Below are 20,144 nucleotides of genomic sequence, written 5' to 3'. Positions count from 1 at the left end.
CATGTATTTCCACAGTTTTGTGGGTGAAGAAGTATGAATTTAGGGAACTGGACACTAGAGAGAAAGTAATCATCTCCCTTCACTTGCTAAGGAATTGCTGGTGCCCTGGGCCACAAGAAGGGTGTGATTTGGGGGGACTGTGTGCAATTAAACAGGAAAGGAAATAACAGACTTAAAGTATTAAGTCATTCTGATGTCTTATCAACAAGAGTAAAGCACAGCCTAATAAATAAATATATTTGAGAATCTATATGAATCCAGACAGAATGAACAAGAGGCTTGATGTTCCTGGTAATAACCACATGAAACCTTTTTATTTAAGGACTATAACTTATGAAATATGAAAGAATTACTTAGACAAATCCCAATTTTAGATTCTGTATTTCTCAGACATCTTTCTCCCCTTTCACAATTTTGAATGCTAAATATTAGAAGTCATTATAAAAGTAAATCTCGGCCGGACGCAGTGGCTCACACCTGTAATCTCGGCACTTTGGGAGGCCAAGGAGGGCGGATCACTCGAGGTCAAGAATTTGAGACCAGCCTGTCCAACATGGTGAAACCCTGTCTCTAGTAAAAATACAAAAATTTGCTGGGCATGGTGGCACACGCCTGTAATCTCAGCTTCTCGGGAGGCTGAAGGTGGAGAATTGCTTGAACCCGGGAGGCGGAGCTGCAACTGCACCATTGCACTCCAGCCTGGGTAACAGAGTCCATCTCAAAAAGACAAGAAAAAGTAAATCTCTTATGCCAACATATGCATCTGGAACACTGATTCTGTATAAGCCATCTGACTGCTCCAGCAGGTGGCCCCCACACACAGTATTATGCACATGGCAAATGACCTTGTATAAAATGAGAGCTATCTTGGGTGCCTTCCACATAACACTCAGATTCTATAACCAAACTCCTAATTTAGTGTTTCCTGCATAACAGCAGGCTCAGCTGAGTTATTAATAAGTACTGTACAGCTATTTTTCCCTGATATTAAATAGCAATTGTGTTTCAACCCCCACCACCACCACTATCCTTTTATTCCTCAGATATTAACCACTAAAACAAAATCTAACTATACTGCCAGACCCACTCATGCAAACATTTGCAAAAACCTAGGAAGTGGCTGAAATTAGTTTGCTTTGAGGAAAAAAGAGGCTACTGCATATGGATAGCATTTTTCCTTATCCACATCATTTTAGAAAAGGCAGTGTGGCCAAGTGCCTTAGCCAACACAGATTTGAGATCAAACCCCAGCCATAAAAGCCTGGGGACATTCCCCACCCACTCTAAGACTCAGCTTCCTCTTCTATGAAATCAAGTTATTGAATTCACAGCAATATGATGGGTGCTAAATGAGATACATATGCAAACCACTGGGTACACAGTAGGCCTCAAAGGGAAGATTATATTGATTTGCTCATTCACAATTAATGCATTTATTTAATAAAATTCCACAACAAATAATTTAGATGCTTGGGGGAAGCATTTTTCCCACATTAAAGCTTTTAGAAGATAACTCTTTACCACTCCTTTGGTTTCTAAGAGATTTTTTTTCCCCCTAAAACACTTCAAGTTCTTTTTATTTCATGATTGGAACAGAACTCAAGAAAAAAATAAGTGTCATTTACTGGACACTACCTCCCACCCCCTGAAATGTGCCAGAAACCCTGAAAGACAGACAAAAAACAATTGGGAGACTAAGATAACCCCTGTACTATCTAAACTTTTGCTTTGGCCAAGTGGAAGTCATCTGTGTTGGGCAACACCTTGGTTTTTACACCTGGATAACTAGCTTTTAACTATTACAACCTGGGCTGGCAGCTTCAGCAGAGCCATGTGGGATTTTCACCTTGATAGGTCAGGCAGCGTATGTTGGCTCTGTCCAAAGGCAAGTAACTATTTTTATACAATGGGATGATGCCGGGCCTCAAACAAATGACAAGTAGGCCCTGCATGTCTGGCACAGGCCCTGAAACAAGATCCAGGCTCGGCAAAAGTTTAAGCTTTGTGATGCAGGCTGCCGTCGCTTGACCTTGAGTAGCATGGGCACAGCTTATACTTAAGCAGGCATCGCTGTGGCGAGAATTAGGCTATAAAAGAAAGGACGCTGTGGTGGTTCCTCAAAAAACTTGAACAGAATTACCAATTCCATTTCTAGGTATACACTCAAAAGTGACAGCAGGGACTCAGATACTTATATACCCATGTTCATGGCAAGACTACTCATAAATGCCACAAGGTGGATAAACAAAACATGATACATATGTGCAACAGAAAATTATTCAGCCTTAAAAAGGAATAAAATTCTGATACATGCTATATAACATGGGAGAACCTTGAAGACATTATGCTAAATGAAATAAACCAAACACAAAGGGACAAATACTGTATAATCCCACTTCTATGAAGGACCTAGAATAGTCCAATTCATAGAGACAGAAAGTAGAATAGTGGTTGCCAGGGAGAATAATGGTGGCTGAGGGAAGGTGTTTAATGGGTATGGAGTTTCCCCTTGGGGTGATGAAAGGGTCCTGGAGACGGATGGTGGTGATGACTGTACAACACTGTGAATGTACTTACTGCCAGTGAACTGTATGCATACAAATGGTGAAAATGGTAAATTTTGTGTTAAGTATATTTTACCCCATATATATAGGGAAAGGGGAAGGCAAGAGCTAGACACAGCTGAAATGGTTTAAAATAACCAAACTGGGCCGGGTGCGGTGGCTCATGCCTGAAATACCAGCACTTTGGGAGGCTGAGGCAGGTGGATTACCTGAGTTCAGGAGTTCAAGACCAGCCTGACCAACATGGTGAAACCCCATCTCTACTAAAATTACAAAAATTAGCTGGGTGTGGTCATGGGCACCTGTAATCCCAGCTACTTGGGAGGCTGAGGCAAGGGAATCACTTGAACCCGGGAGGCAGAGGTTGCAGTGAGCCGAGATCACGCCACTGCATACCAGCCTGGGCAACAAAAGCGAAACTCTGTCTCAAAAAACAAAACAAAACAAAAAAGAAATAACCAAACCTTGCTGGGTAACCAACACAAAGTTACAGCTAGACAGACAGAATGAGTTCTGGTGTTCTACAGCACTACAGGGTGACTGCAGTTGACTACAATAAAGCCAGAAGGGAGGATTTTGAATGTTCACAACATAATGAAACGATAAATGTCTGAGGTGATAATACGCTAATTACCCTGAGTGGATCATTACACATTGTATACAGTATCAAAATAGCACTCTCTATCCCATACCTAAGTACAATTATTACATGCCAACTAAAAAGGAAAAAAAAAGAAAACAACATCTAGAAAGTCAGGTTAAACAGATATAAAAAGAGAAGTGGAGATACTTTGAGATCTCATTGTGCAGGTATTCAAAATGAAATATATCTTTGTGCTAAATGGAGCCTTTAAAAGAATCTAATAAAGGAAGACAGGCAAGATCTCAGCAGACTGGAATTGTTCCTCAAAAAACAGGCCAGTCATGGTGGCTCACACCTGTCATCCTAGCACTTTGGTAGACCGAGGCAGGTGGATCACTTGAGCTCAGGAGTTTGAAACCAGCCTGGGCAACATGGTGAAACCCTGTCTCCACAAAAAAATATAAAACTTAGCTGGGCGTGGTGGTACATGCCTGTAGCCCCAGCTACTCAGGAGGCTGAGGAGGGAGGATAACCTGAGCTCGGGAGGCCAAGGTTGTAATAACTGTGACTGCACCACTGCATTCTAGCTTGGGCAACAGAGCAAGACCCTGTCTTAAAACAAAAGTAAAAACAAAAATAATTAAGAAACCACGATTGAGTTCTAGGAACTGTGAAGAAATACACTTAAATCCCCCATAGTAAACAATTAAGGAGCTCTACCATCAAAGACTGAGGCGGCTACACCAAGCCTTACACAAACCTGGACAGGTGAGAGGAAACCAGGAAGGTGAGTGTGGAATGCTCAGTGCATTTTTCAATGGAGATACAATTACTGCTTGTGCCCTGAGGGAATATGCTTGAGAAGTTTATGGCATTTAGGACTCAATCAAAAGAAGGCACAGCAAAGAGGAAACCATTAAAGGGGAACCAGGCAGGACAAGATAAACCGAGCCTGGGCCTGACTGGGATACTGGGCTGACAGGAGAGTATCTCTTATGTAAGATTATGCAATGCAACAAACAGAAAAAAGATTTGTTTGAACTATAGATGTTTTTAGTAGACCCAGAACTTGATTTTATCTCTTTTGCTTTGGGAGAACACACCGAAAAAAATCTAGAGAAAGATCTAAAGGGAAAATAAATATCCAGACCAAAAAGTTAAAAAAAAAAAAATTAAAGGAATGCACTAATTTAAAAAGAAAGAGAGCAACACAAAAAGCTGGTTAAATTGAACAGTGGAGAACAAGCAAGTCCTGGGGGCACAGCCGACTAACGCAGAAAAAGAAGGAACTATCCCCACTAGGCCCTGATGGACTCACACTTCCAAAGTGTCAACAACTGCTCACCTCAGGGCATCTGCTGAGAACACCACTCCCGTTGAAATAAGTGGACAAAAAGGAAACAATCTTCCCTAAGAAGCAGGTTTCAGAAGTCCCCGCAAGTCCACGGTGAGAGGCAATGGAAACCACCCTGTGCACAGATCTCAACGTCACTTCCCACAGACTGCAGAAGCTCTGCTCCTAACACAGCTTCCATACCACTAGCACAAAAGTGCCGGGAGATGCCAGAAACAAGGGCCCAAGGAAGAAACAGAAATCCACACACGGAAAACAGAAGGCAGGCAGGCAGGCCGAGTATGTGGGCTACCGCCAGGCAAATTTATAAACTCTGAGGGAAGGCCAGAGCATCTCAGGTGCCCTTCCTGAGCAGAGCAGTGGTATGCACAGGTGGCTCCTCTCTAACCCCCAAAGTACCCAGATTAGCCTCCTAATGGTGATCTCTCCCTGCCAAGCGTTAAGTGCAAAGGTCTGAGACTCCACAACCAGCATGAATTCAAGCGGAAACCAAGGTGAGGCTCTCTCCAACTTCCTTCCCTCTCTTTGGTAAATCTGAAGTACTGGGGACGATTCTGCTTAAAATTAGTGCTTGGAGGGCTGGGGAGTGGGGGGACACGTTTTCCAATTTTTTTGGATGTGAAGTTAATAATCTGTTATTCTTGTGTGTTTCATTAAGATTGCAGATTCAAGTGAGGCTCAAATGACTTACTATTGAACCACTATAAATTCTGAAACCTTGCGGAAACCACGCACATTCTAGCAAGAACAAATCCAGCCTGTAGCTACTAAAAGTTCCCCAGCTGCACAGAGGCATGGAGAACTTCTGATTAAAATAAAAATAAAATAAAATAAAAACAAGAAATTGAAGAGGACTTCAAATTCTTTGAATGTTAACTCACGGGCCAAGATAACTGGATACACTACCATAGCCTTGAACTTTCATGTCCCGTGGGGGGTTCGAATCTCTGAATATTAAAGTTCTCCCGGAGTTTCATAATAGGAGAGGGTTTATATTCAGAAGGTTCTTTTTAAAAGTTAAGTGATTAAGGCATTTCAGCTATGTGCCAGAGACTAGTTCTAAGCTCTTTAAATAAATTGGTTGATTCAATTGCTACACCAACCCTATCCGAAAGGGCTATTATTACATATTTTACAGATAAACTGAGACGCAGGGAGATTAGGTAACTTGGCTACAGTCACTCAGAACCAAGATTTTTAGCCAGGTGGTCTGGTTTGGAATTCAGCCTCTTATTCACTCCCACTATGCATCTCTATGACAGGCATTTTATATGGCTGATATTTTCTACTGCCATATTTTAACACTGTTATTTAATCTCATCACAAAAGCTCTGATAAACTGTACCGGATATTGCAGTTGAAGAGAATTTGGGATGGGGAAACAGAGGAAGATGTGAACTTTCAACCCTGGTTACAGTGTGGCCTTGGGGCAGATTATTAGTGAATTTATCTAATCCATCTCAAAGCTGTCTAGGGGCAAACTCAACAGCAGACCCCAGCAGTCCGAAGAGGGTCAACAAAGAAATCAGGGGAGGGGTTGGCTCTCAGGGGAAGGAGGAACAGGTCCGAGAAGGTGAAAGCACAGGGCTGGAAGTCGGCTGATCTCGGGCTTAACAGGTAATTCCAAAGGGTCAAGAGCACAGAAACCAAGGACGTCACAATGAAAGGCTTCTCTTTCCTTAAACACTACTGTCCTTTTATCCCAAGCCTTCCTCTCTCCTTGGAGGTCGAGGAATTACCTAATTGGTGGGCAACAGAGAAGCATCCTGTGCTGTAGGAAGGGGTGAGCAGGGCAGGGGCTCTTGGAGGAGTTGGTTTCTTTCCTCCTCCTCTCTACACTTTGGGAAGCATCTGTCCTTCAGACCCAAACTTCCCCTCCAGTGGGCCACCCCAAAGTCTACCCTAGGGGAGAAGGAGTTAGTAACTCCTGGCTCTCTTACCCTGGCTGATACAGAAGAATATGTCTTATCAGTAATACAAAGCCGGTTTTAGTTCTCTAACTCCAGATTCTTAAATATCCAATGATTCAGAACTTGGTCAGGAAGAGAGGTGTTATTTATTAGGTATCTCTAAGTCTTCTAACAAAAGTTTCTAAAGTACTCTAATAGAATAAATGAAGGAAGTCAAAGGAAAGTCTGTGTGTCATATCTTCATAAATAGCTTATTATAATGTTTTCCTTTTTAAGATTCATTTATCCAATTGTCAATCATTTATTTACTACATGTTATATTGCCAGACTCTATGCTAGGTAACAGGAAAACAAAGATTAGGGCATAATTCTTGCTCTTAAGGGGTTAAATCTAGTACAGAAAAATTCATAAAAACAAAAGCTTTTGAGTATTATAGCTGCTACAACAGGGATCTCTTAGGGTTTTCAGTAAGAAACTAGTCAATTCTCCTGGGAGGCAAAAAAATAAAAAGAGACAAGGTAAACATTGAGTTAAAAGAGGGACCAGGAAACTGTGTCCTCACAGTAGCCAAGAAAGCCAAGATTTTAAAGCACAAACAAGGAGGAAGAGGAGCGGGAAGAGACTCCACTGAGTCTGAAACAAAAGTGAGGGGAGGGAGAACACCCCCACTCACACATCTTGGTATTCTTTCTAGAGTCTTCACGACGCGCCCCTCCTTTCTTCCAGTCACCAACCCTCCTCTACCTCTCCCCTTCCCAAGTTCCCATTCCACAAAAGCATTCTCACTTGAAACTTAAGAAAATTTTTAGAAGTTTAAGCAATTCCTTTTAAAACAACAAAAAAGCTATATTCAGAAGTAGGTAGATAAGTAAATGTACAACATCACTTAATTTCCCCTTAACATATAATCATTTTCCAGAGATTGACAGCCTATCATTTTTATGTAAAAAAGATCAAACAACTTTTATCACTCAAACTGAAAGGAGTGCTAGCTTGCCTTAGGTAGACAGCAAGGGAAGGATTTCCAGAGAGTCCCCAGTTCAAGGTTTAGTGCCTTATTCCCACATAACATAAAAAGCAGCCTGGGGGCTGGGCATGGTGACTCATACCTGTAATCCCAGCACTTTGGGAGGCCCAGGCAGTAGGATCACCTGAGGTCAGAAGTTCGAGACCAGCCAGGCCAACGTGATGAAACCCCATCTCTACTAAAAATACAAAAATTAGCTGGGTGTGGTGATGCATGCCTGTAATCCCAGCTACTCAGGAGGCTGAGACAGGAGAATCGCTTGAACACTGGAGGCGGAGGTTGCAGTGAGCCGAGATCGTGCCATTGCACTCCAGCCTGGGTGACAAGAGCAAAAGTCTGTCTCAAAAAAAAAAAGCCTGGGGGAAAAAAAATCTAGCTTTCTTCTTTCACTTACTAAACTTTCACTCTAACCTCACCTTCATGCGGTGCTCCTTAATCCTCTTGGAGGTAGGACAAAAAACTCCAGGTGTTCTCTCAAACAACAAAAAACAGTTACATCTTGGTGTACTGCTAAAACTACAACAAAATGTTACTAAATACATTATGTTTACACAGGTATTTGTAGGAATTCTAGCTATCACAATACTGTTTATTCCATTTAACTAATTATGTAAGACTATCAGGAAAATGGGACAGCTCTAAAGACCCTTAACCTTTCTCTGTTATCTCTTTTTCCATCTTCAAATCCTAGATCAGGTATTTTGTAACTTGTTGGGGAGAAATGTGCCCCTTTCCATTTCCTCATCAAACTGTGATTGAAAGGCTTTCCACGTTCTCCTCCTTACCCTGATTTTACAGCTTCCCTTCTAGATTGCCACGTTAATTGACAGGGATCAGCACCTTAGAAGGCAAGTAGCAGGTAACAACTTGAGGCACCCACCCCAGGCCAAATCTAGCAGGCACCACGCTGCAGGCAGCCCGGGACCGCAACCTTTGCCCAGCACCTGTCCCTGGCAGGCAGGCACGAGGGTTTGACACCACACGCTGAAAGCAAGGGCTGTGCCAGTTTTAAAAGGTTAGAAACTCCTGGTCTGAAATGTATTAGATATCACACAGAATATCCAGAGATAATCTCTCCTGTACACAATCCAGCAACATGTTGCCATGGCAGGGGAGAAAATCTCTCATCCACACATAAACTTAGAAAAAATACTGCAAGGAGAAAACCAACTATTAATTGCGATGATCACTGCCAAGTATGACTGTGGTCTTAAGGTTTATTTCTAATGTTTCATTTCTCTGGGTTTCCCATGTTTTCTTATAATCACATTATACCTTCGGATAATCCCAGAATATCCTTAAGAGAAAATCTCTTAGACAATTCAATAATTTGATACTATGTTGAGACACACACACACACACACACACACACACATACTCACACTCACACACAAAGACAAAACTACCTTTACTTGGCAGAACTCTGTGTCAGGGTTTTCCTCTAACTTTAAAACCAAGTTTCAGCCGGACACAGTGGCTCATGCCTGTAATCCCGGCACTTTGAGAGGCTGAGGCGGGCGGATCGCGAGGTCAGGAGATCAAGACCATCCTGGCTAACATGGTGAAACCGCGTCTCTACTAAAAATACAAAAAATTATCCGGGCATGCTTGCGGGCGCCTGTGGTCCCAGCCACTCGGGAGGCTGAGGCAGGAGAATGGCGTAAACCTGGGAGGCGGAGCTTGCAGTGAGCCGAGATTGCGCCACTGCACTCCAGCCTGGGCGACAGAGTGAGACTCTTGTCTCAAAAAAAAAAAAAAAGTTTCCCACATTGTCTTATAATCACATTTTTAACAACAACATTATTTACAATGATTCCAATAATAATAATTTAAGTTCTTTTCAATCTTTCAGACAAAGTATATGGCTAATGATGCTAAATGCTAGATTCTGAGACAATGCCAATTTCAAATATTCTGTTTTGCCCAAACAAGTCACTGAAACACTCCCCAAATCTCAATGGCTTGAATCCAATACATTACTGGAGAAAATATTTAAATAATAAAATTTCTTGCCTTCTCATGAGCCTAACACAACATAAACCTCGCCATATATTTAGTTACAATCGCAGTCTAATTTTAATACTTGTCACACATTCCCAAATAGGTATCATAATTATAATTCAAAGAACTACTTAATATTCTACTATGTTGATATACGTAAATTTATCAAATCCTTTTTCTACTGTTGGGACTTTAAGTTGCATCTTCTTTTTTGCCATAATAAAAATGCTTCAGAGAACACTGTATTTGCATTTATCTTTTCTGGATCATGGATTACTAAAGCAATAGATATGAAAATCAATACAGCATTTACTAAATTTGGGAAAAATTTAAAGCATACTGAGCTGGCATTGCCAAGGACCAAAATGTGCCCTTATTACAAAAATTACAAAAAGTTAATAATCATTCGCTGGCTCTACTCTCAACCTTCACCAAGTAACTTAAACTCTAAGTCCATTCTATAATTTCTAAAATAAGAATAATACCACCTGCCCCGGTAGTAAATCTGCTGAAGGTCAAACTGGTTGATGTGGTGAAAAGGTGAAGTTATACAAATCTTAGATGTTATGACTAGTAGATATGCTATTTGGGGATCTCAACTCAGATGCCCATTGACTCATTTATCTATTAAAAACTCTGGGAGTCCTCAATGCACTAAACACGAAATTGATAGAGATTATAATAATGAAAAAGCAGGCCCTGTCCCTCCTGCAGAGCTTCATGGAAGAGCAGGAGAGAGACATCCAAGACTCTAAGCATTAAGGCAGGGTGTGGACCAAGTGGCATGCAGACCTCGAGCACAGCCTGCCTGGGAACCTGAAGAGGTGCCAGAGAGGCAATATCTGAACTGGGTCTTGAAGGATGGAATTAGAAGAATAATTAGAATGGGATAAAAGCTTATGAGGCTAAGAGAGCTTGTGGAAAAGGGATGGCATGTTCCGGGAATGATGAAAGGTCTGTGAGGCCAGAGTTCAGAAAAGAGGGGTAGAAGCTCTGAGCCTGGAGGGAGAAGCTGGTCCCAGGTTATCAAGGACCTTGTATGCCAAGCAAAGGAGCTTGGACTTTATCCTGTAAACAAGAGAGGGCTCAGCTAATCCAGTGGCCAGGGAATTAACAACCAGTTTTGTGTAACATGACATCACCAGCAGCAGAGTGACATGTGAACTGGAGCAGAAAGAGAATGACTGGAAGAAAACCAAGTGACAAATAACAAGAAGAATGCAACAAAAGGAGGAGAGCCTCAGCCTGTCATTCAGACCCACCACGACAGTGACTTTCATCACTAGGAATTCTCTCTGCATGAAGGTCAAAACAATAAAAAAGAAGGACCAAATGACAAGGTTTAAAAAAGCAATCTTAACTCCATGTTTTCCTATTATCTTGGTCCACATGGTCAACCATTAAAAAATGCCTCAAACTAGGTAGTTTATAAACAACAGAAATTTATTGCTCACAGTTCTGGGAAGTCCAGGATCAAGGTACCAAGAGATTCTAGTGAGGGCTGGTTCCTCCTAGATGGCACCTGCTATGTGCCATCTATGTCCTCAAATGGCAGAAGGGGCAAACAAGCTCCCCTGGGCCTTTTTTTTTTTTTTTTGAGACGGAGTTTTGCTCTTGTCTCCCAGGCTGGAGTGCAATAAGATGATCTTGTCTGACTGCAACCTCCGCCTCCCAGGTTCAAGCAATTCTCCTGCCTCACCCTCCCCAGTAGCTAGGATTACAGGCATGCATCACCACACACAGCTAATTTTTGTATTTTTAGTAGAGACGGGGTTTCACCATGTTGGCCAGACTGGTCTTGAACTCCTGACCTCAGGTGATCTGCCCACCTCGGCCTCCCAAAGTGCTGGGATTACAGGTGTGAGCCACCGCATCTGGCTGGGCCTCTTTTATTAAAGGTACCAATCCTATTCATGAAGGCCCCTCCTCATGACCTGGTCACCTCGCAAGGGCCCCACCTCTTAATACTATTGCATTGAGGATTCAACTCAGCATATGAATTGGGAGGAATAAGAAAAACTGAATGCATATCTTTGTGTGCAGTGTTGTAATAAATGTGAAGAGAAATACCACACGTGGTTCGTGTATATCACAATGCTGCACACAAAATCACACATCCAGGCCAGGCGTGGTGGTTTACACCTGTAATCCCAGCACTTTGAAAAGCCGAGGTGGGTGGATCAATGAGTCCAAGAGTTTGAGACCAGGCAGGGCAACATGGCGAAATCTTGTCTCTACAAAAAATACAAAAATTAGCTGGGCGTGGTAGCATGCACCTGTGATCTCACCTACTCGGGAGGCTGAGGCAGGAGGATGGGTCGAGCTCAGGAGGCTGAAGTCGCAGTGAGCTGAGACAGTAGCACTGTACTCCAGCTTGGGTGACAGAGCGAGACCCTGTCTCAAAAAAAAAAAAAAAAAAAAGGGTACATATCCGTTTTCTCACTGCTTTCCTTTCTCATGATTGAATTTTGCTAAGTTTGCAGCAGCAAAAGATCAGTTACCTTCTGAGATTATTCTGGCAACCCAAATTTCAAGTTTTGCAACAGATAACTCATAACGATCTTTTAAATGCCATTTGAATTATGTGTCCTCAACATACTACATCAAGCACATCTCCCATTTTACAATCCATGCTCCACAGTTTTATAAAATATTCCTGCTGTTTTTCCTTCTCTGATCAGCATTTCACAGATGGATGAGTCAAGCAGTACCTGCAAATTTTGGAACCTTCACCTTCCAGACTATTTATGTTCAGGGATCCTTGGGTACATGCCTTTCTACCCTCTGCCTATGCTGAAGCCAGATAATTTTTTAAATATTCAATGAATTATACTAAAATCCATATTTAGACCCATATGTAAGGCAGACCCAAACATATAATCAGCCTGTACTTTTTACCCACTCACATACAAAAATCTAAAAATTAGATGGCCCTATTGTTTCAGTGAAAATACTTTTAAATTACTACTATCATCTTAGTCTCAGTTTTCTTTTTCATAACGATTCAACTGACGTACATAAAACAACAGTATTTCTTCTCTCAATTTCAAATTTTATTCCTAAACCAAACAGAGTTATTTTCTCTTCACATGGCACTAAGGGAACAAGTTAAAGAAAAGCTGATGACATATTTCTGTCTAAACCTTCTTGCTTAGCTTTCTATCAGATATACTTTCTAGCTCTATACTGGAGAAGAGGCAATTATGCCTTTGGTACCTTCCACACCCTCTTATCCTCTTTGAGGGAGTCTGACCTCCTGAATCCACTAACTCCCCAACCCTGGACAATGGGCTCTTGACAACAGGCAGAGAGTAAAAAATGTAAAACCCATAGAATATCAAAATAAAGACATTCCTTTCTAAGAACAGTTGACAACTTTATAGCCACTTAAAATACAAGAAATAACTCACATAATGTATGCAATTTAGATGCAGAAATATTATAGTCAAGATTTTTTTCTTCTAGAGGAATGCCACAATTATTTCTTAGGTTTAAATTTTTTAAGTTTTTGTTTTTAGGTATAGCAAGCCTTAAAAAATACTTTAGGCTGGGTGTGGTGGCTCATGCCTGTAATTCCAGCACTTTAGGAGGCCAAGGTGGGCGGATCACGAGGTCAGGAGTTCGAGACCAGCCTGATCAACATGGTGAAACCCTGTCTCTACTAAAAATACAAAAATTAGCTGGGCTTGGTGGTGCATGCCTGTAGTCCCAGCTACTCAGGAGACTGAGGCAGCAGAATTGCTTGAACCCAGGAGGCGGAGGTTGCAGTGAGCTGAGATCGCACCACTGCACTCTAGCCTAGGCAATAGAGCAAGACTCTGCCTCAAAAAAAAAAAAAAATTTAAAATTTATTTTCCTAAATCACAGTAAAAGTGAAAGAAATTAAAATAACTGACTTTTAAGAGGTTTTTTTTTTTTGATATTCAGATTTTTAAATACTGGTTTCTAACAAAAGACCAGCCAAAAAAATTAAGTTTCACCTATAAACTCTGAAGTATTTTATACCGTAACAGCACAAGAGTAGGGACACTGTGTGTGTTCATGGCCCTATCATTTACTGGAACACTCAATAAATAATGTTGAATAACTATTTTTGACTAATGGGAGAGAACTATGGGCAAAAGGAGCAGCCTTAGAAAGTGACTTAACTAAACTCACAGATCCTAGGATAAATAAAAAATGAAGGAGAGAATCTAGAGCCAGGAATGGGGCCACAGATGAGAGGTCAACAAGGATACCTAGACAATTCAATGTACAAAGAACTGTCTTTTCAACAAATGGTACTGGAACTACCAGACATCTACATGCAAAAGAATGAAAATGAATCCCTTCCTCACACCATATGCTAAAACTTAAAGTCAGGATGGGTCATAAACCTAAATGTAAACTATAAAACTTTAGAAGAAAACATAGGAGTAAAGCTTCACAACATTAGGCCTTTTCAGATATAATATTAAAATCATAAAGTGAAAAAAGAAAAACAGAAAAACTTGACTTCATCAAAATTTAAATCTTTTGTACTTCAAAGGGCATCATCAAGAAAATGAAAAGACAACCTATAGAAAGGGAGAAAATATTTGCAAACCATGTACCTGATAAAGGTCCAATGTCCAGAATTTAATACATTTACTACTCAACAATAAAAAGACAAACACAATTTTAAAATGTGCAAAGGATATGAACAACTACTTCCCCAAAGACGATATACAAATGGCCACTGAGCACATGAAAAGATGCTCCATGTCATTAGTCATTACAAAAATGCAAATCAAAACCACATGAGATACCACTTCATGCTCAGTAAGATGGCTATTTAAAAAACAAACAAAAATGGAAGACAAGTGTTGGCAAAGTTGTAGAAGACTGGAATCCTCATTGCTAGTGGGATTGTAAAATGATGCAACCACTTTAGAAAACAGTTTTACAGTTCCTCAAAATGTTAAACATGGAATTACCATATGACCCAGCAAAATTCCACTCCTAAATACACACCTAAGAGAAAAGATATGAAAGACATGTCCACCCAAACTTACACAAGAATGTTATTCATAATAGCCAGAGTAGAAACAACGCAAATGTCCACCAATTGATGAATGGTTATGCAAAATGTGGCATATCCTACAATGTGTATTATTTGCAATAAAAAGGAATGAAATACATGGATGAAACTGAAAACATGCTAAGGGAAAGATGCCAATCACAAAAGACCACACATTTCATTTATATAAGATGTTCAAAATAGACAAATCTTTAGAGACAGAAAGTAAGAGACTGAGGCAATGAAAATGTTCTAAAATTAGACAGTGATCGTGAGGGCTGCACAACTTTGGATATACTAAAACCCACTGAATGGTACACTTTAAGTGGGCAGATTTTGTGGTATGTGAAATATATTTCATAACACTGTTTACAAAATACATTTTAAAAATACAAAAAAGAAAAGAAACAGAGTTTGGTATCTTCTGAAGCAGAAACAAAGACCAAGAAAAGCCAAGGCACTGCCAAGGTAGGCTACAGTGCAGGGAGAGACAGAGACGTGGCCTGTGAGGACAGCCCCAGAGCTACCTCAGGCCAAAACTCCACTCAACCACTGCTTCCCAGGTGAGGTGCAGGGAGTACAACGGGAAGCCCAATCAGATGGTCCCTGTTCTCATGGAGCTTCCATTCCATGGGTGATGAAAAGAATAGTGAAGCAATTACATCATGTGGGCATGTGATTATTTAATGGATATAAGTATGGGAGCGGAAGTCTAGATAAATATGGGAGCAGAAATTAGGATGGGGAGAGACGCAAAAGTCCCTGAAGAGCTCAAGTGTGAGTTGAAAGAGGAAGGATGAAATAAGGGTTAATTTGGAGAAAACTGGAGGTGGAGGTTGAGAACATTGCAGACACAAGGGACCTGTGGCAGGAGGGAAAACGGCATTGCACAAGTGAGCGGGGGAAGGCTCTTGTGGCCATGAACTAGAGACCAAGAACAGGTGGTGACCAATGGGGCTGAAGAGAGACAGCAGCCACACCACGCAGGTCTTACAGCCATAAGCGGGATTTGGTTTAAATTCTAAGACCTATGGGAATGCACTGAAGGGTTTCAAGCAGGGGACTAATGGGGTCCCACTTGAATTTTTTGGAAAGAGGTAGGAAGGGACTAAAGTAGATCCTGGCAGTTAATGGGATACTATCAGTTGGCCATCAGAGAGATGAGGATGTCCTGGGTGTGGTAAAGGGCAGTGGGCATCATGAGAAGTACGCAGGATCTGCCAGGCCAGGGGGATGAGAGAATGGGTACGCTGTTCTAGCTCTCTAGGAGGCCTGCAGAGTCAGTTTCCTCTCTCCCTTCATTCCACTTATCCTTACATTAACCCCCAATAACTAAGGTATTCTGAATACCTGTCTCTATTCCAATATTTAGATCTCCACTGATGAGGCATCTGGCCCTCCAAAAATGCAAGCCACAGCACATCAGTATCAGTCTTCTGCTTAAAACCTTTCAACACATCCCCCCTGGTTTTAGGATTTAAACCAAATATAAATTTGCAAATTCAAAGAAGTCTTCCTTAAAATTCTGCAAGGAGGGGCTTTTCCATTTTATAAAAATAAAAATATGATTTAAGATCCCTAAGAATTATGTACCTGGTGATAAACATTCCAGATATAATCCTAGAGGTAAATTAATTTGGTTCTTCTCCCCATCTGGAATGTAGGCTCTATGCAGATACAAACTCTAGACCAAGGCCTGGCGCAAAGCAGAGGCTCAGGAAAACCGCTGAATGAATGAAAGCCCCAGGTACTAATGGTACTGACTAAAATTCTAAGCAATGTTCTTTATTTACCAATCAGAAAGAAGAGGTAAGTTTCATAATATATTGGTTCAAGAGCTTTTCTCAATTATAAAATTATCCAGTTACGAGGAAATACAGATAATCAAAGGGAAAAAGTAGCCAACCCTATAAAATGATTCATGAAATGTATATTAAAAGAATTTAAACTTATCATTATACATCTACTATAACATCAGAAATAGTTCTTCCCACCAAGCCCCATCCGGGCAGGGCTAGAAGCAGGACATCCTTAGGGGCCTGTTATTACTCGTGACCATGGGGGCTGCCTCCCTGAAAAGCAAGCTGGTAAGATTTAACAAGCTCTACAAAATCGTTCACAGTCTTTAACTAAAGTATCTCTCCTCTTTATGAAACATGCCCCAAGGAAACAGAGGATTCAGAAGGAAAATTAAAGAAACTTATAAAATAGGTATATGGCCTAACGGTAATAACAGTGAAAAACAGGAAACATTTCAAAAGACCAACAATAAGATTAAGCAAACTCTGGAATATCAACACTGTGAACTCCACAGCCATTGAAAAGAAGTTATGTGGAATCCACTGATATTTTATATATGTATATTACTTCTATATAATTTTTTCAAAAAGCAGAAAATAGTAAAATAACCAATTCTGAGAAGGTTACAAAGTTTGGTGGCCACCAGCATTCAAAGTAAATCTATTAAAATGACCTGCATTTGAGACAGCTGAATGCTCTGGACCTTTGGAAGCAGAAAATAAGCATTTGGTAGCTGCTTTGCAGACCCTTCTGTAGAGATTCTACGAGTGCCAATTCCAGATACCTGCGGAAAAAGAGAGAATTGCTCCTCTGTTAAGAGTTTTAAAACACATTTGCCATAATGCTAAAGCACGTCTCCAAAGGAAATCTGTATTCATCAGCATGGCCTTCAAGACTCTACTAATCCAATTATTTTATTTATCTTTGTCTACAAAAAACACAATGAATGTTTCAGAAATACAGAATGCTGGCTGAGCACGGTGGCTCACGCCTGTAATCCCAACACTTTGGGAGGCCCAGGGAGGTGGATCATTTGAGGACAGGAGTTTGAGACCAGCCTGGTCAACATGGTGAAAGCCTGTTTCTGCTAAAAACACAAAAATTAGCCAGGCAGTGGTGGGAGGCTGAGGCAGGAGAATCGCTTGTGCCTGGGAGGTGGCTGCAGTCAGCCTGATCACACCACTGCACTCCAGCCTGGGCAACAAAGTGAGACCCTGCCCCAAAAACTAAAAAATAAAAAATGAAACAGATTAGAATGCTGTATTTAAGCTGAACGTTCCTCACTGTAGCAAATCTGTTCACAAGTAGGCAACTCTTCTGATATGGGACCTCTTTAATGGAATCCAGTAAGAAATAACCACAAAAATTACTGATCTTGGAACTTAAATTACTTGATGCCAGATCTTGTTAAATGCCATATCAGGTACCATTTAAGGTAAAGATTCCTATTTCTGAGAATAGCAACAAGATTCTTCAAGCTCCCTTCCTGGTACCTTGATATGAATAGTGAGCTCCCTTGGAACCAGCCTCCAAGCACACAATCAATGTCTCCTAATTAGAAATATTCCTGAGCCAAAGAGGGAAGGTAGGCAAAATCACTAGAGACTGTCCTTAGAGCACCTCCTTCTGAACGCCCGTGAGGTGAGAGCCATGAGTTTTGAAAGCCTTCTGTATTTTATGATGGGAAACTGTGTGACAGATTGCTTTGCTTTGTTCTAGTATCCTCCAAAGACCCACAGTAGGACTATAGCTCCGTCATCAGTAGGAAAGCCAGCCAACTGTGGCATGTCAGGCAGAAAAGGGTGAACGCTGATGATTTTAACATCACTAACAGTCTTGTATTTTAACGACATAAACCAGGTGACAACATTTCCAAAAGTCTTTTTAAAAATATACACACACACCCCTACAGTTAAGTCACCAACCAAAGTTGTGACAAAAGGAAAAAGTTACTCACATGATAGGAAAGGACTCCATACGAAGAGGTATTAATAAATAAGGAACTTTCAATGCTTCCTTCTTCAGTAGGTAAGAAAATAATTCTGAAGGAAGTTTTCCCCATTGCTGGAATTACCTGAAAGAAAGGTCCCCAGTCAGCCACTTGGAATGGCCTCCTTTGATAAACTGTCTTTCACAGACTTTCTTTTTTTGACAATTTCTGTTAACAGACATTTGTATATTGTGCACCCTTGATTTATCAGTATTATGAATCCATAAGAATCCCCAAACTGATCAGCAACCAATTATCTGCTCTTAGATATAGCAAATACTACCACTGACTTAGGATGAATCCTTTCGCTTCAGACTGGAGCTTAAGTCTCACATCTTTCCTTCCCCTCCTCTTCCACCTCCACAGGTCCAACTGTCTTTAGCTAACACCGTTCTATCTCTACTTAAATACAGACAATAACCAACGCGCAAACATGTTGATATGTAATAAAAATCAGGAACAATGTTTACCCAGACAGACTGTCATAAACCAAATATTGGGCTTCCCCTTACAACATATCCTTAGTCCTAGTTTTTTTTTAAGTACATAATATCAGGCAGACATAGTAAGCAAAATAAATAAAAGCCTACTAGCAGTTAGGATCTTCACTAAACGTTAAAGACCACTGAAATTAAAACTATTAGAAGACTAAGTTTGAGCTCTGTGTTATGGTGCCAATCAGCTTTACAAGGAGCCATTCACTATACCTTGCAGTTCTGGATTTAGAAAGGAGACCTAACTTTCCTAGTAGGCTTGAGAGATGGAAGAGGTCTCAACCATAAACTTGTATTAGTTACTAAATGCCTCAGAGTTTGCAGTCATTTCAAGACAAGTAATATAAACTTTCCTTAGTCACAATAGAGCCATGTTAAATATACATACATTACTACACAGCTGAGAGTCTTCAAACTCTCCCCCAACCCCCCACCTCCCCCGGCCCCAGTAGATATCAAGAGCCACCAAAATTATAAAAATGAGCAACTGGAAAAGTAAAGGCTAAGGTAAACACACAGAAGGAAAAGGTTTGGGTAGCAGAAAAAGGGGGAGACAGGGAGCAGAAAGTAAAAACTTCAGGCCAAAGAAAGCAAGAAAACCTGGCAGCCTGCCACGGCATAGTTTCCAGGAGTCCATCAACACCCACCCTGCAGGGAACTGGCAGTACATGGAAATGTCCAGCAGCTGCAAACACTGAATTCACCACAACCTCGCTGTCCCTACTAGGGTTGTAAGCATGGAGAATCTTTGCTACAGGATGTCCCAGGAACCTAGGAGGAGAAACAAAGAGAAAAATCAATGTATTGTGTGGTTATAAATATTACCATACATATATATGTATTATTATATATACACACACAGATTTTTAAACCCAGAAAGCTGTTGCTGTTCATCACAAAGTTAAATTATCCAATCGTGTTGGTAATAAAGCATTCAATTCACAACAGTCAGAAGTCATAAAACAAAAAACAACTTTATTTTATAAGGCTTAGGCCAACCCACAGTAGCACTCCATTGGTTTCAGTGTTAGAAAAATTTAACCCATCTAGGCCATTAAAATGCTTGCAAAAAAACAAAACAAAACACATGTAGGCACTCACTGGCACTTCTCGGACCTGGGTCTCTAATTCAATGAAAATATGTTGAATAATTCAATGAAAATATGAATGAAAATTCATTGAAATATTCATTCAAAAATATTGAAACAAATGAAAATATGTTTAGGTAAGAAATTGTACTCACAGAAAAACCCAATTTTTCTTAGGGTTATGTTTTCTGAGTAAAAGAGACTTTTTGGGGAGGTATGTATTTTCAACTCACAAAGAGACGTTATTTTATTAGGTCTTAGAAAAGGAAAACTTAATTATGGCTAAAGGCCATT

At 40.7% G+C, this 20,144-nt stretch overlaps 1 protein-coding gene across 50 annotated transcripts in view; it reads right to left on the bottom strand.

Moving 5' to 3' along the window:
* The window catches only part of TMEM131L (transmembrane 131 like), a 170,341-nt gene that overhangs the window by 61,262 nt on the left and 88,935 nt on the right, over window positions 1-20,144 (bottom strand). For 31 of the 50 annotated variants that reach the window (XR_010156364.1, XR_010156362.1, XR_010156365.1 and 28 more), the window contains 3 exons: window positions 19,410-19,533; window positions 18,236-18,352; window positions 16,952-17,062 (listed from right to left, as the gene is read on the bottom strand). Coding sequence is in view for 36 of the 50 variants with exons in the window: in XM_063809115.1 (XP_063665185.1) it covers window positions 16,952-17,062; window positions 18,236-18,352; window positions 19,410-19,533 (352 nt within the window). In the remaining 14 variants the exon portion in view is untranslated. Of the gene's footprint in view, window positions 1-8,845; window positions 9,130-16,951; window positions 17,063-18,235; window positions 18,353-19,409; window positions 19,534-20,144 lie in introns of those variants that run through there. The other 19 variants (XM_063809120.1, XM_063809129.1, XM_063809122.1 and 16 more) reach the window with 2 other exon arrangements.

Source organism: Pan troglodytes, chromosome 3, assembly GCF_028858775.2.
Source record: "Pan troglodytes isolate AG18354 chromosome 3, NHGRI_mPanTro3-v2.0_pri, whole genome shotgun sequence".
In the NCBI taxonomy this organism is placed as follows: domain Eukaryota; kingdom Metazoa; phylum Chordata; class Mammalia; order Primates; family Hominidae; genus Pan; species Pan troglodytes.
The sequence above is the reverse complement of the archived record's forward strand: the minus strand, read 5'-3'. Positions and strand labels throughout refer to the sequence as shown.